The following is a 23,252-nucleotide window of genomic DNA, read 5'->3' as shown; positions in this document are numbered from 1 at the left end:
TTAGCAGTGACAATCTAAGACTTTCTCACACATACTTTGGACAAGTTATTAGGAAGTACTAGTCACTGGAAAAAGGACATCATGCTTGTTAAAGTAGAGGGTCAGGTAAAAAGAGGTAGACTCCAACCAGACACAGTAGCTAAAACAATGATCTTACAACTGTGAGGGCAGCACAGAAGTGGGCAGTCTTATGTTTTGTTTCACATAGGGTCATGATTTATAGCCAGATCAATGGCACATTACAACAGCAGCAGACTATCCAAAATATAGTATTGGTAGATTTAATGGATACCAATAACTGAACAGATAGATCAAGATTTGAGAATGCCTCACACACACTCGTAAAACATACACAGAGTCAAAGAAAGGTTCTACGTAAAAAGATGACAGTTCTCATTCTCAAGAAACTCAGTCTGTTGCTGTTGATAAGTGCCACTGAGTTGGTCCCAGCTCATAACAACCTTGTATAGAGTTTCCAAGGAGTGGCTGGTGGGTTTGACCCACCAACCTTCAGTTAGCAGTCAAGTGCTTATCTTACAGTGCCACACCAGGACTCCCAACTTCAGTCTAGCAGGGAAGAAAACATGAGCAAATAATTAAAATCTAATAAAAGCTACAAAACTTAGTGTAAAGTATTATGAGAACATAGCAACTGTACTAATATTTTATCTGATAGCTATCACAAAAACTAAACTCATCCTCTTTGTGAACTCAAAAACTTAAGATATATTCCAAATATTTGTTACATTAAGTCTAAAATGCTAAATGTACTGATTTTAGCCCTTTTTCATTATTATATACTACATAAATAGCTTACTATTATGATTATAGTCTCTGGGATCCAATGCAATACCAGAAAAATATTAACAGGAAATCTGTTATTTCATGTTACACTATTTCTCTCACTGTCACACACAAAAAAACATACAAAGTAAAAAAAGGTGAGAACGTTATTAATTAAGGTATGTTATAATACTTCATAATAAAAGAGACTTTGATAAATAAAAGTCTCTTTAAAAATACTAAACCATGCAATCATCTGCAAACCCAATGACCATATGAAGGCTACATTAGTAGGATCATTATAGCCAACACAAGGTCAGCCAGAATATACCAATGCCTACAGAATTCCTGCAGTGAGTTCTATGCTACCAGTTAAGTTTCCTGTGTGTGCAAGCTATACACAGTGTGCAGAATGTGTTGCAACTGTTAATTTATGGATATTATCATCTCAATGAATCATGCTGACACTGCATTGTTGTTGTTGTTGTTAAGTGCCATGGAGTCGGAACCGACTCATAGCGACCCTGTACAGGGTTTCCGAGGGTGTAAATCTTTACAGGAGTAGAAAGCCTCATGTTTCTCCCGCGGAGCAGCTGGTAGTTTCGAACTGCTGACCTTGCGGTTCACAGCCCGAGTCGTAACCACTACGCTACCAGACACTGCATTACACAACACTAAAAACAAGGAGATAAATATACCATTCACTAATACTGAAGTTGTCAAGAACTTCATTCTTCTTGGATCAACTATCAACACTCATGGAAGCAGCAGTCAAGACATCAGAGAACATATTGCATTAGGCAAATCTGCTGCACAAGATCTGCTGCACAAGGTCTTTTTAAAGATCAAGCAAAGATGTCAGCTTGAGGACTAAGGTGAGCCTGACCCAAGCCATGGTATTTTTAATAACCTCTTATACATGTGAAAGCTGGGCAGTGAATAAGGAAGACCGTAGAAGAATTGATGCTTTTGAGTTATGGTGTTAGAGGAGAATATTGAAAGCGCCATGGGCTGCCCATAGAACCAACAGATCTGTGTTAGAAGAAGTGCAGCCAGACTCCTCCTTGGATGCCAGAATGGCCAAACTTTGTCTCTCATACTTCAGACATATTGTCAGGAGGGACCAGTTGCTGGAGAAGGATATCATGTTTGGTAAGGTAGAGGTGGTCAGAGAAAAAGAGGAAGACTCCCAGTGAGATGGATTGACCAAGTGGCACCATCAATGGGCTCAAGCCTGGCAACATTTGTGAGACTGGCCCAGGACTGGGCAGTGTTTCGTTCTGTTGTGCATAGGGTTGCTATGAGTCAGTACTGACTCGGTGGCACCTAAGAATAACAACATTAACCTTAGAAAAGCCCTTTTGAAATGCAAATAATGATGACATAGTAACTTTCACTATTAGATAATTTAAAAAGCTCTCTCTTTATCCACAGGACACTATTCCAAACAGTGTTATTTAGTAGTGATTTATAATAATAAGGGCCTACACAGTGCTTCAAAAGTTTTAAACCCATTTTCATTCATAACCAACATCAATATATCTAAAATTATTGGCATACTTACCACACTGACTGAATTTTTCTTTTAGTTTCTGCCAAGTCAAGTCAAAAGGCAGCTAGAATGAAAAGAGGTATTAGTAATAGATATACAAGGGAGGGAAATTATTTTTAAAGTATTCATTACATATATTTGCTTACATTTCTGACAAATATCTGGTTGCCTTTGGAGCCTATTCTGTCTCTCAGTCCACTTCCCACTGGACCTGATAAAAATCCTCGATCCATATCGATGCTCCTTTCCAGCACAGCTCCTATTCCTGGTCCCATTCTATCGAAGCTGGAACTCATCCGGTCCAGTCCCATCCCTATTCCTCCAGTCATGCTGTTCATGCCAGCCATTCCGCTGCCTGGATTTTCAAAGAGCAAAGGGAGGATTTGGGAATTTGGTGATATTATTTCAAAAACATAAGGAAAAGTAGAAGGAAAAAGAGAAAGAGGAAAGAATTATTTTTGAGAAAAGAAAGAATAAGTTACTTCATTCATGCAATAGAAAATATAAAACAAAAAACTATTTTCACAGACAATGCAATAGTTTCCAAAGAACAGAATTTATTAACCTGGTATACATTTGAATAAATGATAAATCATAATTTTAGTCACAAATGTAAGTATTTTATAAACATATACCTCTATAAAATTCAAATTCATAAAATACCATCATATAAATTATATAAATGCTCTCCCAATCACTTTATCTATTAATATGACAGTACTTTTTATCCTTATTTTCATTTCCCCATTAAGACAAGCTTAGTAAACTACTAGAAGTAAGATGTATGGGAACAAATTCAAAAGCTTACAACTCGAACATATCAAATGTTACTATTGTACATTCCTGCATAACATTCCTTTCCTGGCTTGCTTTTCACACCTCAGTATCTTCACTTCTGTTGCCCATAAAATTTCTCTTCTCATATCAATCTTCAACCATATAAAGATGTAACTTCTACGCTTAATATTATATAGAACTTGTAGAAAGAATAAGAAATTTAATCATTTCCCTGTAACTACAGAGATTCTAGCTCATACTTACTTATTATCTTACTCTATTTTCTGGCCCATTTAACTATACCTAATCTACTTCGTCTCAAAACTTACACTTTATTCTTATACCTAATATCCCCACATATATAACTTCTAAAAATTAGTATCAGCCTTCAAATGGCTTTCTTTGACTAACAAATGTAAAACTATGGAAACAGAAGCATAAACATTAAAGTTAAAGAGGAAGATAGGAAAGTTAGGTTTAATAAGAAAATGACCAACGCTGTAAAGATAAGGAGTAACAAAATGATGAGTAAAGTACAATGGAGGAGTTCTGGTGTGGTGCTGTGAGTTAATGTGCCAGCCTGCAAAGCCATATGAACTGTTAGGTCAGCAGTTCAAGCTCACCAGCCGCTCTTCAAAAACCCTATACAGGGTCGCTATGGGTCGGAACCAACTCAATGGCACTTAACAACAACAAAGTACAATGAAAGTCGATGTCTTCACCCACCAGGATTTTAGAATATACTTTTACTTCAAATTGGCCCTATTTCCTTCATGTAAAGTTTTATCAATTAACAAAAGTCAATAGGGAGAACTCACAACCCATGGTGATGGGTTCAGTAAACACAACCCTCTTAAACATCAACGATAAATCCCCATGGCTGTTGAGTTGATTCAGAGTTACAGTAACCCTATAGGACAAGTAGAAGTGTCCCACAGGGTTTCTCCAATGCTGTACATGTTTACAGAAGCAGATAGCCCACAGCTAGTAGGTTCAAACCAGCAACCTTCTGAGTAGCAGCCAAGCACTTAACCACTGTGCGCAGGGGTTCCTCCAAAGGATCAAAAAATAAATCATGTGTTAAGGCACAGGGAAATAAAGCATAAAATGTATTATTGTAAAAGATGGGAGAAACTCAGCATTCCCCAGTGAAGCAACTACTCTGATTTTTCACAATAAAAGTTTAAGAGAAAATAAGCACCTCTTGCAACCTTAGCCCTCAACCTTGTATTGTTAAGTGCCATCAAGTCCATTCCGACCAGTAGCAACCCTGTACAGGGTTTCCGAGGAGCAGCTGGTAGATTTGAACCACCGACTTTGTGATTCAAACCGATTGCAAGAGGTCTCTAAAGTGTTGTATCTGGAGTAAGTCACTGTGTCTACCTAAAGACACAAGATGTTCAAACATAAAATAAGCCAACCGCCAAAAGCAGTTACAGATACTAAGCAAGGAAACAAAGTTGATGGAGAATCAAAACTTATTCTTGACATATGAACAGAGAAATTTTCAAATTGTTTAGTTGTTAATGAGGCTCATGGACTGGCTGTGTTAGTTCATAAATGTCCAAGAATTACATTCAAAGTTAATTTGTAAAACTAACAGTGAACAAGCAAAAAGGTTTATTTCAAGAACTATGAAAGCTTCTCTAACATATGACAAGACATAGTAACATATAATAAAAAGTACAATAATCACTTCTGCAAAGTCTTTTGTAAGCATTAATATAATACTAAATAAATTCTATTAAAATTTAAACCTACTTAATTCCACATCCTACTGGACCCATGTAGAAGCTCCTATTCTCCCTATAAACCCTCCAATCACTGCACCGCCTAAACAAGGATGTAGAGGTACTCATTTAAATAACCATGCTTTTAAATGTCCAAGATAAGCTCTCTCACAAGATGTACAGTAACTGAAGAATATGAAGTCCTCTGTAAAAAGAGTGCACATACGTAAGCTATTAAAAAAGAGGACTAGCATATTAAAATTTCTGAGTTTGTTCTTCAGGTAATTGTGTGAAACACAGTACATTTTTGTTTTTAAAACAAAAAAAGACAAACAAATTTTGAATAATATAACCTGCAAAAAGAAAAGGAGAAGTATGTAGTCCTACCAAGTCTACCAAAGGAATCTCCAAAGCCTCGATTTATTCCAATATCACTACGTCCAAAATCTCTCTCCATGCTAGTAGTCATGGCACCTCGGTATAATTCTGAAAGTATTACAAGACATATTAAAACTCTTCACGTAAAACAATAAACAGTTCATCCATTTAGGAATATATCTAAACTAAACTGAAAAGACAGCAGAAATCATACTACAAAAATGTTTGTGATTTAACTTACTTCACATGCCTCACATATTATCCAGTCATGGCAGACCGTATGTTTCAGTTGCCCAAATCCCTCAGAAGACATCATAGCACTCATTTCTAAGTGGAGACTGAAGGGATTCACTAATAGGGAAAACTAAATGGAGCACAAACATCTCATTATAGACAGTTACTTACCTCCCATTCGGCCAACTCCTCCAAATCCTCCCATGCTATTCATTGCTTCCAGGCCACCAAACCCAATTCCTATGGAAAAAAGATCAACTTTGAGATCTGTCAGTTATACAGCCAAAAGGTCTATTCTGTGAATGTTAAATTTCACCAGTAAGCTTTTCATCCAACCTATGTGTGCAACAACTTATTACCTTAACTTTTTTTCCCTTATAATTAACCATAAGGTTTCTAATTTATTAAAATATTTTGGTGGGTGCACACAAAAAACAAATGCTTATACATATCTCCTCCAATTCTATAAACTCCTACCAAACCTGGACCATCATTCCCAAACCTCAAATAAAATACTCAGTATGTACTTCCAGTAAATTTTATTTTTATGACTAAATAATGACATAATGAAATATAGCCAAATAGCAATCTACAGCTACCACTTGTCTAACAGCAATGGCCTACTAAAAGAGAAGTGAGGTACAGGAGGAACAGTTCAAAGTGCTACGTCATGGCAATAAGCCAGTCATGAGTCCTACAAAAGACTGGGCATACTTATTAGACAAGAAAGAAAAACCCACTCATCACTCTTACAGTAGTCAGCCAAAAACTATCTAGGCCTTGTGGATGTGGTTAAGTGCTGTCGAGTCAGTTCTGAACCATAGCAACCTGTATAGGGTTTCCAAGTACTGCTAGTGAGCTTGAACCGCCGACCTTGCAATTCAAACAACTTTACAGTATGGCGCATTAAAGCACAGCGCCACACCAAGACTCCGTTATCAAGGCCTAGGTAACCTTTTTTCCCTACTCCTTCTCCAGAACAAACACAGAAAGAAGACCATTGTTTTTGTTGCTGTTGTTGTTTATTATGAACAGACACAGACATACAACTTTAGAAGGTTTAGCGATCAGGCCAGTAAGGAAGGATTCTTCTAAACAGGGAAGCTAAAGGAGTAGTAAAGACACACACACAAAAAAAAAACAATCTATACTTAGGGTGAGGGACATGAAGGGTAAAGGGAAAAACTCTCCATCTGTTTTACATCAAAATGATTACCATAACTACCCTCGTTAATTGGTAGCATGGCAAAAGCATCTCAACAAAGGTTGGAATCTGAGAGTATTAATTAGTTCCTTCAGTTTAAACAGGAATTCTGTGGTCTGGGAACTCTTAAGGGTTCAGCAGGTCAAAGCTATTTTATAATACCTAGACATTAACTGACTATTTTAGTTTCATTCCCTCAGGTGCATAAGGCGGGTATTTCAGACTGTAAGATGTTATGATAGATATAACAAACAAATGCAAAAGTAGTTAAGATAACACAGCTATCTTATATTAAATCAAACATTTAAGGCGATTTACAAAATAGTAAAACTATGCTACTTTGCATTCCATTTTTTCTGAAACATATATTTATAATAACATGTGATAGGCTTATTATTACTTTTAAATAACTCTGCTACAATTTGAGTTTTAATTTAAGTATACTAAATATTAATAAACCTACATAAACAAAAGGTTTTAGAGACCATCAACAACTTTTTGAAAAGTATACAAGGATCCTGAGACCAAAACTTTGAAAACCCATCTCTAAAGATAAACTCTAAGTTAACCCAGATGAGCACACAAATGCCTATATGAAAATCTAGCTTCCTAACTATATATACAAACTCAATTGCTTATGATAAGGTAGCATCTCAACATTTCATTAATGTATATATCCACAACGGACAAGGCATGATGTAAAGCATTCTTTGCCTCAAAGACTTCATAAAATCTGTAGTGCTAAAATGCAACCACACTTTTCCATGTCAGCTACTCATTTCTTTATCAGATTGAAGTTACATCCTAACTTTAAAATGTTGTTGTTGTTATTAAGAGACACTAAGTCGGTTCCAACTCATAGTGACCCTGTACTCCAAGGAGTAGTTGGTGGGTTTGAACTGCCTGCCAACCTTGCATTTGCAGTCCAGTGCTTACCCTACAGCACCACACTGAGAATCCCAAAAAAGAGCCTTTTAAAAAGTATTGTTGTGTTGATGATACAAGGAGGGGATTATAACCTTGGCAATGAAACAATATACAATAGGATGAATGAAAAGCTAATGTTCTCCCAATGTAAACTATCATATAATTCACAATAAAACATAAGAAAGAAAGAGCAGGGAAAAAAAAAAAAAAAAAAAAAGTATTGTTGGTAAGTGCCTTCAAGTCTATTCCAACTCATAGCAACCCTGTATAGGGTTTCCGAGGAGCAGCAGGAGGGTTTGAACCGCCAACCTCTAAGTTCAAACCAACTTTGTACTCTACTGCTTACCCTACAGTCCCACAATTACAGACCAGTAAATATAAGCTTTATTATCTAGCAAATATACTATTTAAAAAGAAATAAAGTTAGCATACTTACCACTCGGACCTAAATTTCCCATTACACCACTTATGTTCAACTGGCTGGCACTAATAGGCTGTCCACCTGGACCAAGTCCCATTCCAATGCCTCCAAGGCCACCTAGAGCACAAGTAAGAATAGGATGATTAAGACCCATATATAACTAACTACAAGACACTAAAATTTTCTAAAAGCTATATGCCTCAATTTTGCAAGTTTAAATCTTGCAGATTTAAAGTGAGAGCAGTGATTCATATTTTCATTAAGAGAGCAGCACTGTGAAGCCTCACTATAATAATACTTACTAATGAAAGTGTTTTATAAAGTAGGTACACTTTATACCCTATCCTCAAAACAAAGATTAGGGCTAATGAAATATCAAGAAGAATTCTAACAAAATTATATTACCTTAACAGATGGTAAAGGCATGCCTGGGTGGAGCAAACAGTTAAGCACTCGACTACTAGCCAAAATGGCAGTTTGACCTGACTCACTGGCACCTCAGAAAACAGGCCTGCCAATCTGCCCTGAAAGGTTAAAAGTCATAAATCTCTATGGAGTAATGGTTCTAACTCTGCACACGTGGGGCCACCATGGGTTGGAATTGACTCCATGACAAGTGACAACATTGTTGTTTTTAGGTGTTGTCGAGCCAACTACTGCCTGGTCCTGAGTCATCTCACAACTGTTGTTATGCTTGAGCCCATTGCTGCTGTCACTGTGCCAATCCATCTCACTGTGGGAGGACAGTGGGGCTCTTCCTCTTTACAATGACCCTCTCCACCTCACCAAGCATGATATCCTTCTCCCTCCTGATAACATATCCAAAGCATGAAAGTGAAATCCTGCCACCCCAGCTTCCAAGGAGCATTCTGGCTATACTTCTAACACAGATTTGTTTATTCTTCCTGCAGTCCATGGTACTTTAAATATTTTTGTCCAACAGCATCACTCAAATGCATCAATTCTTCTATAGTCTTCCTTATTTATTAACGTTCATATGCACTTGAAAATGCAATGATTTCTGAAAGGTATCACATTAGAGGGTCGTGGATATAGTGGGAGAAAATGTGGAACGAAACTCAACATTCTTTAATAAACAGAAACTTTCAAAGACTTGGTTTACTGGTCAGAAAGAGACTGGAGGAATCTGAGACTATGGCCCTTGACCAACCTTCAGGTCTGGAAGGGAACTAACCACCATGGCTCACAATTTTCAGTTAGGCAGTAGAGAGACTAGGTGGTGAAGGGTGGGTGGGGGAGAGGAGTTAAGTATTTTAAGTACTTTAACTCTTCTCTTTCAGCAAGTAAAGTTGTATCATATGAATATCATACGCTCACAATGAAACGGTCAATCATTCAAAATCAAGTAGGCAAAGTCTTCCTAAGGACAAAGTTCAGAAAGGATAATAAGAAGGTGTATGGAGTGTGAATAGGAATCACACACAAGGAGAAAGAAAATAACTGTTACTACATGGATGGGATTGTAATCATTGGGACAAAACAAAGTTTTGTTGAGTCTAAAGCTAATGATATGCTAAGTGTAAAGCTAATGATCTGATCTGTAAATCTTTATACAATTCACAGTAAAAAGTCAAAAATAAAATAAGGTACTAACAAAAAAATCACAACTAATAAAAACATATCATGGCTTGGGTCAGGTGAACCTTAGTTCTCAAACATCTTTTCTTTTCAACAAAAAGAGGTCTTGTGTAGCAGTTTTAATTAATGCAGTATGTCGTTTGATTCTTGACTGTGATGCTTCCATGGGTGCTGTGAATCCAAGGAAAATTAAGTATTTGACAACTTCAATCTTCTCTCCATTTATCTTGATCCTTTTTATTCTTCCAATAGTGAGGATTTTTTTTTCCTTTACATTGAGATGTGATCCATAGTGAAGGCTGTAGTTTTTGATCTTCATCAGTAAACATTTTAAGTTCTCTTCCCTTTCACCAAGCAAGGTTGTATCACATACATAGCATAGATTATTAATGAGTCTTCTTCCAACCCAGATGCCATGTTCCTCTTCATATCAGGCAGCTTCACGAGATTAGCTGCTCAGCATACAGACTGAATAAGTACGGTGAAGAATACAACGCTGGCAAACACCTTTCTTAATTTTAAACAATTCGGTATTCCCTTGTTCTGTTCCAATGACTGCCTCTCGATCTATGTACAGGTTTCTCAGGAGCACAATCAAGTGTTCTGAAATACCTATTCTTCACAATGTTATTCAGAGCTTATCATGAGCTACACAATCAAAAGTCTTTGTGTAGCCAATAAAGACCAAGCAAAAGTCATTCTGGTATTCTCTGCTTTTAGCCAAGCTCCATCTGATGTCAGTAATTATTATACCTCATTCCACATCCTCTTCTGAATCCAGATTGAATTATTAGCAGTTCCCTGTAGATGTACTGCTGCAGCCACGTTTTAATTATCTTCAGAAAAGTTTAGCTTACATGTGATACTATTGGTATTATTTGGATAACCTCTCTTTGGAATGGGTAAAAATAATTATCTCTTCCAACTGGTTGACCAGGCAATTGTCTTCCAAATTTCTTGGCATAGATGAGTGAGGACCTTAAGTTACACATCAGTTGTTGAAAGATTTCCATTTGTATTCCATTAATTCCTGGAACCTTGTTTCCTGCCAATGCCTTCAATGCAGCTTGGACATCTTCCTTCGGCACCATCAGTTCTTGATTATATAACTACTTCTTGAAATAGTTGAACATTGATCTTTTTGTTTGGTACCATTTCTTTCTTCTGTCTGTCATACTATGGTGGCTTGCATGTGGCTGTGATGCTGGAATCTATGTCACCAGTATTCTACATACCATCTGGTCACCCGTGGTAGACAGGTTTCAGATGAGTTTCCAGACTGAGACAGACTAAGTAGGAAAGGCAAACTAATTCTGAATGTTTAATCATTGAAAACATTATGAGTAGCAACAGAACATATAGTATCCAAAGATGAAAACAACAAAACACAGAAACATATTTAAGGATGAGTATCTCACACAAATTTACAAAAGCACTTAAAATCTTAAAAGTTACTTTTAAGATGGTTCAAATTAAAAGTCAACAATGAAGTAAATGTTACACTAACTATTCTTATCATTGAAATAGTTTTTATTTTGTTTTTTACCTTTATGTGGCAGTTTTCAGGCAAGAAAATTTTTGAGACTTTGAGTTACATGCTTAATGGCATTTAATCTTTAAATCATATTTTTTTAACAATTTTCTTTAATTAGGTTAACATAAATTAACTAAACTGTAAGAGATACAATCTGATCACCTTAAACACAGTAAAACTAACATTTTTGGATGAGAATATTTTACTCTACTGAATCTGAATACTGTTTTAAGCATCTTGCAAGTCAATATACAGAAAAATTGTTAAGGATAAGAAAAACTTATCTATCTAATTACTTTTTTTTTTTTTGAGCTTGTTGCTCTTGAGTCAGCCACTGACTTCTGGTGACCCCATGCATAAATGGAAGAAACTGCTGTCCCACTCCCAGGATCAAACTTCTATGGATTAGAATTTTGTAATCCATAAAGCTTTTAAGTGACTGATTTTCCTAAATAAACCAAGAGATCTTTGTTCATAGCCTTAGTCTGGAATCTGCACTGAAATCTTAGTTACATACAATCCACCACTGACAGGTGATGTATATGCATAAGGTGCACACTGTGGGAATCAAGGCTGATCGCCACTAAGAAGGTTAAGACTTTTACCACTGAATTGTCACTGCCTTCCTCATGTGTTAAAATTGGAAAGCTTAGCACTGACCTCATTACTTTAAAGAAGTATCTTTTTCAGCTTAGTCCCTAAAAGTGGTCCAACTGGAAGCAACAGTACTTCTGACACCCACCAACACTTATGTGTACATCACGTATCCCTAGTTTCATCTCTGATACTTGATTTCATTAAAAACAGCCAGCACTCCATTAAGGTTAGACAACCTCATGTCTTAGAACACAAAAAAAAGTCAAAATGGAAGTAGGAGGACCTGTTTTTAACGAACAGTTATAGTATCAGAGACATCTGTTAATAGGAAATGAGGAGCCCCCCCCCACTTCCAATTATAATAATGATGGGGGTGATGATGGAAATCATTATGTTCCACTGATAATTAAATGAAACAAACTGATTCTATCAGAGTTCATTAGTTTATATAATAATAGGAACGAGTACACAAAAACAAATGCCCCAGAAAGAATACATGTAATATAAAAGAAGGATAAATATAACAAGATACATTTAATTTTGTCTAAGTAATTGAAGAGTATTAATAGTGAAAAAGTAGATTGGAAGGCCCACACAAAGGGCAGTGGGGCTCCATATAATAGGCACTGAGCTATGAACCACAAGGTCAGCAATCTGAGCCCACCAGCCGCGCTATGAAAGAAAGATGAGGCTTTCTGCTCCTGCAAAAGATTTAGAGCCTAAGAAACCCCATCCAGGGTCATTAAGAGTCCAGTGCTTATCCTACAGCACCATACCAGCACTCTAATGTAAGATTCTCTATAACATACAATTCGATTGCAAGGTGACTTAATAGCAGCAACGGAAGGAAGCCAGTAAATCGTGGAATGCTTCCAAAGTGCTGAGAAATAATAACTATCAATTTCTATGTAGCCAGTGAAACAATCTTTCAAGATATTTACAGACAAAATTGAAGGAATTTAAAGACATTTAAAAAGTTTATAAAGATATGCTTCAGTGGGGAAAACAATGTCAGAGTCCATGAAGGTACAGAAGTGATGAAACAAGAAAGGAATTTAAAGTAATGTCTAATTTGTGGAACTGAAGAGAAACTACAACAGAACTAAAGTGGAGAATCAAGTCAGAAGTAATGAATCTGAAGCCATCCAAAGGTCACTTTACTACTGAGCAACAATGGTATTAGTATCCGACTTTAAAAAGAAATATATTCGGGATCAAAGAAAGATAGGGTAAAAATCAAAGAAATAAAATGAACTTTCATGGAAAAGACTGATTATTAAAATCTCTAATGTCAGCCACATGATGTTTAGAAGTGATACATATGAAATAGTAAAAAAAAAACAAAAGAAGAAATATCAGGCAAACACTAAACAAAGTTGTGATATCTAATATTAGACAACAGACTTAATGAAGGATTACCCGCTATACTAGATATAGTGTAGAGGGATTTTTACACATTGGGCTGCTAACCACGAGGTCAGCAGTTCAAATTCACCAGTCACTCTGCAGGAGAAAGATTAGGCTCTCTGCTTCCGTAAAGATTTACAACCTTGGAAACTCTATACAGGGTCACTAAGTCAGAACCAAATCAACAGAGCACCCCACCATCACCACCATGAACAAAATCACTCTATGACAAAAGTAGCAGACAGAACCAAACCATTTTGAAGGAAAGAACAAGAAGGGAGTGGTAGTGGCAGAGATAGTTTGAGGGCCAGTTACAACCTACCAAAATTCAAGACTAAATATAAAGTCAGTAATTAAGACTATGGTAACACATGTAGGTTCACACATAAATCAGAACTTGTAAGACAGATCCTTGGGAAAAAACTAGACTATTCCACAACTAGAGCTGAAACATTTTTCATGAGAAAAGATACCAAACACACTGCTATCATGTCAATTCAGACTCACGGTGACCATCTAGGGTTTCTGAGGCTATAAATCTTTACGGAAACAGGCTTCGTCTTTCTCCTGCATAGAAGCTTGTGGGTTTGAACTGCCAACCTTGTGGTTAGCAATCCAATACCTAACTCACAGTGCCACCAGGGTTCCTTTTGAAACCTTATATAAAAGTCAAATTAAAATGGATTAAAGATCTAAAGTCATTACTTTAAAAGCAAATAAAGGCAAGTATGTACAAAAAGCCTGTTGCTGTTGTTAAGTGCCATGAACTCTGTACTGGCCCATAAAGACCCTGTATAGGGCTTCCAAGGAGCAGTTGGTGGCTTTGAACTGCCAACCTGTGGTTAGCAGTCCAATTCTTATCCTACAGCGCCATACAGGACTCCACAAAAAGTCTAAACATGTACTAATAAATACAGTATCAAAATACAAAACTTATGACTACCAAAGGCATCTTAAACAAAATCAAATTCAAGTAATAGATTGGAAGAACGCAAAGAAAAGTATATCCATCATTCCACCCAGACACAAGAGACTTCAGAAAGTTCAGACAAATTTCAGCATCTAGTCCTTCCACTTTCCACGTACTTTACAGAGAACACTTATATAGCCAGATGATCAAAACCTAAATGGTAGCAAGAAGCCGTGGTGGTACAGTGGTTAAGCATTTGGTAGCTAAGGAAAAACATTAGGGGCTCTAACTCATCAGTGGCTCCAAAGAAGAAAAATGTCACAGATACTTTTGTGAAAATGAGTCTTAAAAACCTTAAGGGGGAGTCCTGCTCAGTTGTAGAGCACTGCTATGAATTGGGATTCACTCAATGGCAACAAATTTAGTTTTTGATTTTTTTTAATGATAAACACTAACTTCATAAGTTGTTCCCTCTGGGCAAGACAGGTGGCAGCAGCGAGGAGAGGGAATCTCAACTTCTATCTGTAAAATTCTATTTCTTTGAAACAAAAAGCATCCAAAATAAATATGTCATCCAAAATAACTGATAATTATTTTTATATGTATATTTAAAATCTTTTACATTGAAGACTTTACTAATTAAAGAGAAGGTATAATAAATAGTAAGAATAGATAATATTCACAGATTGCCTGTACTATGCCAGACTGTTCTGACAATGTAGTATTCATGCCAACTTCAACTTGTAGGCATATCCCCATACTGCAGAGACAGCATTAAAATGTGAAATATATTACATTGTTGCTTTATAATTCTCTGGAAAACAATTTGATAATATTAATCAATAGGCATAGCTTGAGAACCTACAAATTCTGCTTCAAGATATCTATTTTTTAAAAATCCGTGGGTGACGAGATCTTTGACTAAGGGCCAAAACACATTAAATGGGAAAGAGACATCTCTTCAACAAAAGGTGCTGGCAAAACTGGAAATCAGTTTGCAAATGAATGAAACAAGACCCATATCTCACACCATATACAAAAACAAAGCCAACACAAATTAAAGACCTAAAAGTAAAACCTACAATTATAAAGATCATCAATGAAAAAATAGGGACAAACTTCTTGTCGCTGTGTGCCATCAAGTCGGTTCTGACTTACAGTGACCCTATATAGGGTTTAAGAGGAGTGGCTGGTGAGTTTGAACCACTGATCTGGCAATTCAAACTGACCTTGAGGTAGAGTGCTTATCCTACGGCACCACACCAGGACTCCAGGGACAAACTTAGAGTGGGCTGTAGTACACAGCATACATATACTACCAAGTATTGCAAAGAACACATGAACAGTAGAAGACAAAATAAGATGACTGGGACTTCCTAACAATTAGAAATTTATATGCATCAAAAGATTTCAAAAGAGTAAAAAGGGAGCTCACAGACCAGGAAAAAAGTTTTTTGCAAAGATGTATCAGACAAGGAACTAATATTTAAAATTTATAGAAAACTACAACACGTCTCTATAAGAAAAAGACAACCTAATTTTTTTAATTAGGACAGAAAGCCACTTCACCAAGGAAGACATTCAGGCAGCCAATAAACATATGAAGAAATGTTCTGATCATTAACCATTACTGTTGTTAAGTGCCACTGAGTTGGTTCCAACTCACAGAGCCCTGTATAGAGTTTCTGAGGAGTGGCTGATGAGTTTGAACCGCCAACCTTTCAATTCATATTGATCTTATGGTCTAGTGAATTATCCTGTAGCACCACACCAGGACTCATTAACCACTGTTGTTAGGTGCCATGGAGTTGATTCCAACTCATAGGGACCCTGTATAGGGTTTCCGTGGAACAGCTAGTGAGCTTGAACCACAAACCCTGTGATTCAAACCAACATTGCAGTCCAGGGCATTCAAACCACAGTGCCACACCAGGACTCCCATGAATCACTGAATTAAGTGCCATTGTGTTGGTTCCAACCCATAGGGACCCTGTATAGTTTCTGAAGAGTGACTGGTGAGACTGAGACACCGACCTTGCAGTTCAAAATGACTTTGCGATTCAGCATATTAACCCACAGAGCCACACCAGAACTCCACTGTTGTTGTTATATGCCGTAGAGTCGATTCCGACTCATAGCAACCCTGTACACAGTTTCCGAGCCTGCAAATCTTTACGGAAGCAAACAGCCTCATCTTTCTCCTGAGGAACAGCTGGTAGTTTCGAACTGCTGACCATTAGATTAGCAGCCCAATTCGTAACCACTACGCTACCAGAACTCCATTGTTGTTGTTCAGTGCCATCATGTTGGTACCAACTCATAGCGAACCTATGTACAACAAAATGAAACACTGCCCGATCCTGAGCCAACCTCACTATCGCTGCCACACTTGAGCCCACTGATGCTGCCAGTTTGACAATTCATCTCGCTGGGGGTCTTCCTCTTTTTCTCTGACCCTCCACCCTACCAAACATTATATCCTCTCCATCGACTGGTCCCTCCTGACAATATGAGATGCAAATCAAAACAATGAGATACCACCCCACACCAGCATTAACAGTGAAGCTCAAAAAAAAAAAAAAAAACAAATGCTGGCAAGGGTATAGAGCCTGAGACATTGCTGGTGAGACTATAAAAATGGTTTAACCATTCTGGAAAACATGGCAATTCCTCAGAAAGTTGGAAATAGAAATACTTTATGGCACAGCAATCCTTCTACTGGTATATATCCACAAGAAATACAAGGCAGGGCACAAGTAGATATATGCATACCAATGTTCATCGTAGCACTATTCACAACAAGAAAAAGAGATAGCATAAGTGCTCATCAATGGAAGAATGGATAAGCAAACTTTGGTACAAACACATAATGGAATACTATGCAACCCTGAAGAATAGCAATGAGTCTACAAAACCCCTCTTAACACGGATGAACCTGGAGGAAATTATGTTGTGTGAAATTAGTGAATCACAAAAGGGCAAATATGGTATGAGACAATTATTGTAAAAGCTTAAGAAAAGGTTTCCATACTAAAAACAAAAAACATTCTTTAATGGTTACCACAGCTGGAGAGTAGACACATGTTAGCACAGAAAATGGAGAGGGCAATATTCAAGGCAAGGGGAGGACAATACACAAGAACAGGGAGAGTAGAGATGAACAATGACAACAGGGCAAGACTTAAGGTGGTATGCATTAGCTAAATAGGACCAATAGTGATTTATACACAACCTTGAACAACAGTGAGCAGAAACATGAATCAAGATATAGGCTAAATGGGATAAGGAGAGGGGGAAATGTTTATGTGTCTGACTGTCTTGTGGTTATTGGTTTCCTCTGCCTATTATCGCAAAATACATTTATACGTGATAGCAAGAAATACTGGGGATTATGATTACAGAAACCTTTTAGCCTATAACTGATTGGATCTGCTTAAAGAGGAGTTAGAATTTGCCCAAGGAAATAGGCTTCTTGTTAAGCCTTTGTGGAGTACACAGCCTTAGGTGGAATCCTGATCTCACCCAGAACCTTCTGAGTTAGAACATTCCCACTTGAGAAAACATGCAGACCAACCCAGAGCTGCTGGAAGGACAGAAGATTCTTATTGAAAGAAAGACCTGCAGAAAAAAAGCAGACTGTTGGGCTATTTGCTTTGGAGACATCAAGGCAAGAAACATCAGCCTATCAGGGACATTTCTAGGACTGAAACTTAAAGGGAACCTGTGAGTAGTCTAACACACTCACTGGTGACTACCTGAGTCTACTTGTGAGTGGAAGTGTAGGAAATGCAGCAATGAAGACCTGGGCTGAGTTTGGACATAGTCCACTGACACCCACTCATCTTGACATGAGGAAAATAGAAAGGGCTAGCTGGTCTGAAGTTTAGGAGAATGTATGAACTCCTGAGCCAATGAGAACTGATCTAGCCCCCCTAGGGTCTAGGGGTGAGTGGGGGGTGGGGGGGTGGGGAGGAGGATGTTCTTGCAGAAGTACCCATTTGACCTAGTTTGGAAGGCTAGCTGTCCAGAACTCAACCAGGTGAAGATAAAGATGCTTGGCTACTGTGAGCAAATGTAAATTGCTACAATTTGATGAACTGGACGTTTGCTTATGCATGTAGTTGCTCAATACTCCATGCAGAATTGAAGGATTCTTCATATCAAGGAACAATCTTGTTTCCTAAGGTTGATAGGGGCAGGAAATTTGGACATTGGCAGTCAAAAATTGGGGGAGAGGAGAGGACTAGTCCTGGTGTGGCACAGTGAGATAAAGCACTGGGTTACAAGATCAGTTTGAACCCCAAGGTTGGTAGTTCAAACTCACCAGTCACTCTTTGGAAACCCTATACATGGCCGTTATGAGTCAGAACCAATTCAATGGCACTTTACTTAATAACAACATAATAGCATGCAGTGACTGTCTTACAAGGTTTCCTAAGTGTGCTTAGTTCCAGAATGAGGTGGCAAGGTAGAATACCCACTGAATAATTTTTCCCTTTTCAAGATGGATCTGGTGAAGTGGGATGGAGGATAGTGGTGGTGGGATTTTATGATTCAATTTTGAGTAACTGTTAGCAGCATTAATTGTAATTGTCACAACTGTGATTGTAGAAGATCTGTAACTCACAAGGGGAGAGTAATTATCTTCCATTTCAAGAATGGATGATTCTGGGACTATCAAGAAGGAGAAGCATGAGCACAGCATGAGATCCCTACTTAGAAGAGCATCAACAGTGGAAAGAATGACAGAAGAGACAGCAGCTGCAGGCTCTAGGCCCAATGGGGTGAGTAGGGCTCTGTGCCTTCAGGAGGCTGGCTTGCAGATTGTGCCCTTTGGACATTTTAATGAATATATATTTTCTGTTTCATTTAAAAAAAATCCCTGGGTACAATGAGTGGCTAAGCACTTGACTACTAACCAAAGATTGATGCTTTTAGCATAGTCAGTAGCACCTGAGAAGGATATAAGCAAAAAACATGATTTTTATACAAAAAGAAATTACTTTGTAGGTTATTAAACACCTGAATATGCATAACAATGAAATATATAAACAACTATGAAACTTCCATAAGATGGACTATTATACAGCCAATAAAAATATTTGGAAAGAATTTTCAACATAAATAACAGCTTATATATCAATGTTGAAAAAAAAAAAAACTTGAAAAAAATTATTTATATAATAGTTTATAACTATGTTAAAAATAATTATTATATATATATATATATACACACACACACATACATGGAAAGACTAGAAGAAGGTACCCCAAAATGTTATACTAGTGGTTGTCTGAGGGTGGAAAACTTGTAAGGGAATTTTCCTTCTTATATATGAACTTGCCAAATTTATTGGTAGTATTACTTTTATGATTAGGAAAAACTATCAAAAAGAAAAAAAATGATGAATAACATTTATTTTCTCAGTCTCCATAATCATTCATGCCAAACTGCCTTCACAACTTCAAACTAACCCCATACTATGGACAATTTGGGATGCAGGTGTATAAATTAATAGAATGTCCAACATATAATAATGCTGAAAAACAACAGTGTACGCAGTTGCCAAAAACAGCTTTTACTTACGTGGTAACTGTGGAGTCTTACTATCATGTGAACGGTAGTCTTCATGAGGGACAGATTTGTCATCCTAATTGCAAAAAGTTTATTATAAAGTTAATATATAGCAAAAAAAGAACTGTAATGCAGATAACAGAGGGTTTAAGCAATATACAGTAACTCACCATTTTCACATGCATTGGTCTATCAAATAAAAATTGCCCATTGAACATAGCTGTCAGTACAGTCAAGGAAAGGTAGTTTAGATGGCTGTAAAATTACACATAAACATAAACTACATTTTAATCACTGTATTTAGAGTCAGGCTTTAATGTCTTAACATTTTTAATATATTACTTATTCCTAGAGTCTCTTCTAGATACTCAAAAAAATCTTCAATTCTTTACTTTGTAATTTTACAGATAAAATACAATCTTTTATTTCAACTACTGAAAAGAACATGAACATTGCTTTGCTTAAAGGAATTGCATTAATGTACAATGCACTACATAACTGTCAAAAGCATGTGAACATATAATTAGTTCGCATAGGCTCAAGGAAAATGAAAAAATTCTTACCAGGACTGTACAGTATAGCTAATTCAAGATTTAACAGTGATTTTAGTACTTGGGCATAGTGAAGGTTGTATATGCTGGAGACTTAAGTCTAAAATATACTTCTAAGGCAGGAAACCTTAAATTTCACACCCACACAAAATGGCAACAAGCTTCCTCAAACACATTACATCAAGCAGGATACAAATTGCTTGAACTGCTTCAATTGCTTGTTCAAAAGTGACTGTGCCCATGCCTCGGCTCTTGCCATCTTTGTCTTCTTTAATATCTGCCCGCTTTACAGTTCCTGCTATGCTGAATACTTCCTTTAGCTTCTTCCAACCAACTTTGAAGTCAAGCTTAAGACAAAATTTTATAAAGTTAGACATAACCAAGAAATCGGTCTACCCTGTTTATAAAAGAATCCTTTCTCAACTCTCAAAATTATAAAGAACTAAAAAACTCTTGTTACACAGTTTATCAATAATGCTTAAATAAAAAACATCTTAGGGTTGTTTAAAGTCGGTTAAACATCTATGTTGACCCTTTACCCTTAATCTTATTTTATTTCCAAATAGTCTCAACTGCTCAATTCTATATAATACATTTGAAACTTGCACATCTACATTTACTGAAAGAAGTTCACATTTTGATGAGTTGCAAAAGCTACGAACAAATGACAAAACAGCATGCACATTCACAAAAATATCAAACTAAAATAAATTCACTTACTAATATTAAAAATACATAAAACAAGGCTTATATTTATGGTTAAATAATTCTACAAATTCTACAGTTCTACTTTAATAAAAATCCTAGTTATTTATGCTCTAAACCTTATATAGAGACTTAAATTGGGTTTAAAGTTATAATCATTACTGTTTCACTTACTTTAGTTAAAAACAAATAGAATGTTCAATAAACCTACGGGCATTAATCTAATGAAATAAACTAATATTTAGGGCTAATTTTAACGGCAAAAATTTAAACTAAAGCTTAAACTCACATTAGCAACAAAAATTGTGGAACCAAGTCTACCAGCCTGCAAATTACTGATAACCTCAGGAGGAATGTTTGGATTATTGAGAATGGATGGTGGCAAATTCATCAACCCCGATCCCATATCGGAGACGTGTCCTCCTGAAAATGATCCTCCTGTTCGTTGCAATGCCCTACGAGCATTTTCTCCATCAGGATCCTGTAACACACATTGAATGTTAAATGCCACTAGATATCATGAGTAAATCTATATAATTAAAAGAACAATTTCAAATTCTACAGTAGCTATCCCATCTGGCTCAAATTATTGACTCTCTTGAAAAGTGAGCGTTTTTCCTCATCCACTGAGTACCAAATACCTATGGATAGATAAAAGATTTCAGTCTCCAGAGATGTCAGTTAAGTACCTCTTCCCAATTACTATGGAAACTGAAGAATTTATAAGCAGTACAGTTTAATTTTGCCCTACTAGTTTAATTTAAAGGAGCTCTGGTAATGTAGTGATTACAACTTGCACTGCTAACCTCAAAGTCAGCAGGTCGAAAAAAACACCTATTCTGAGAGAGAATGATGAGGCTATCTGCTCCCGTAAGATTTACAGCCTCAGAAATCCTACACAGGGTCGCTGTGAGTTGGAACCGACTCCACGGCACAGCTACTACCACCACCACCAAGACAGGTTTTTGAGTCCTGGTGTGGTGCTGTTTGTTAATGCACTGGATCGCAAAGTCGATTTGAGCCACAAGGTCTGTGGTTCAAGCTCACCAGCCCGCCTGAGAAATCCAATACAGGGTCACTATGGGTCAGAACCTACTCCACCGCACTTAAAACAACAGTTTATGTCACATAAACATACGCAATTCAAAGAATAAAGTACTTTTTACTGTTACTCTTTTTTTCCAAAATGCAATAATGGTGAATTTTCACCACTGGTCAGACTGATTCAAAGCTTTTCAACACTGTAACAGACTGCTATAAGACCCAGGGATATTGGGGCATAGAGGGAACTATTCTACCCATAAATCATAAATTTGAATCCTGAACAAAATACAGTTCTCTACCTTCTAACATCTGCTTTTCCTCAACAAAGATCAGGATCTGAGGTGGTAGGAAAAGAGAACAGAAATCAAAGTGTTCAGTTGAATACTACCACTAAACAGTATTTTTTGATGTTATTATTCAGTGCCATCAAATCGGTTCACACTCATAGTGACCCTATATAGGGTTTCTCAGAAATGGCTGGTGGGTTTGAACCACTAACCTTGGTTTAGCAGCCCAATACAGATCCTACAATGTCACACAAGGACCACATTATTTTTTTTAATTGTAAATTAATTTATATGTACATTAATTTTATAAACAATTGCACTTTAAGAAAAGGGGGTTGTACTTTAAAGTACCCATGGTGGACAGGTTTCAGATGAGCTTCCAAACAAAGACAAACTAGGAAGAAACAGTGACAAACTACTTCCAAATCACCAGTCACTGAAAACTCTATGAATAGCAGAGAAACACTGTCAGATGCAGGACTGGAAGGTGGGAAGGCACTCAGAATGCGACTGGGGAAAAAAATGCCTCCTCAAAGTAGAGTTGACCAAGATGACCATGATGACATGAATAGAGTTAAGCTAGGGGGAGAAATGCTCACAGAACCTTCATTTGCTAATGGGCCACAAATCAAACTGAAGAGAAACAGCTGTAAACATCCATTGGAAATTGGAACATGGAATGTACGAAGTATGAATCTGGGAAAATTGGAAGTTGTCAAAAATGAAATGGAACACATCAACATTGATACGTTAGGCATTAGTGAGCTGAAATGGACTGGTATTGGTCATTTTGAATCTGACAACCACATGGTTTACTATGCAGGGAATGACAAATTGAAGAGGAATGGTGTTGCGTTCATTGTCAAAAAGAACATATCCAGATCAGTCATGAGGTACAATGCTATAAGTGATAAGATAATGTCCATGAGCGTACAGGGAAGCCCAGTTAATACCATTATTATTCAAATTTATGCACCAACCACTAAAGCCAGTGAAGATGAAATAGAAGAATTCTACCAACTTCTTCAATCTGAAAT

General features: G+C 36.9%; 1 protein-coding gene across 1 annotated transcript in view; it reads right to left on the bottom strand.

Moving 5' to 3' along the window:
• MYEF2 (myelin expression factor 2) overlaps positions 1-23,252 on the bottom strand; it is a 59,278-nt gene that overhangs the window by 18,371 nt on the left and 17,655 nt on the right. Inside the window, 13 exon segments of the mRNA XM_006831683.1 lie at positions 2,348-2,399; positions 2,482-2,686; positions 3,962-3,964; positions 4,874-4,901; positions 4,904-4,945; positions 5,230-5,328; positions 5,626-5,696; positions 5,909-5,956; positions 8,018-8,123; positions 19,641-19,704; positions 19,799-19,848; positions 20,373-20,526; positions 21,174-21,365. Of these exon segments, the coding sequence (XP_006831746.1) occupies positions 2,348-2,399; positions 2,482-2,686; positions 3,962-3,964; positions 4,874-4,901; positions 4,904-4,945; positions 5,230-5,328; positions 5,626-5,696; positions 5,909-5,956; positions 8,018-8,123; positions 19,641-19,704; positions 19,799-19,848; positions 20,373-20,526; positions 21,174-21,365 (1,114 nt within the window).

Source organism: Chrysochloris asiatica, unplaced genomic scaffold, assembly GCF_000296735.1.
Source record: "Chrysochloris asiatica unplaced genomic scaffold, ChrAsi1.0 scaffold00004, whole genome shotgun sequence".
In the NCBI taxonomy this organism is placed as follows: Eukaryota; Metazoa; Chordata; class Mammalia; order Afrosoricida; family Chrysochloridae; genus Chrysochloris; species Chrysochloris asiatica.
This window is presented reverse-complemented; position numbering and strand designations above follow the sequence as displayed.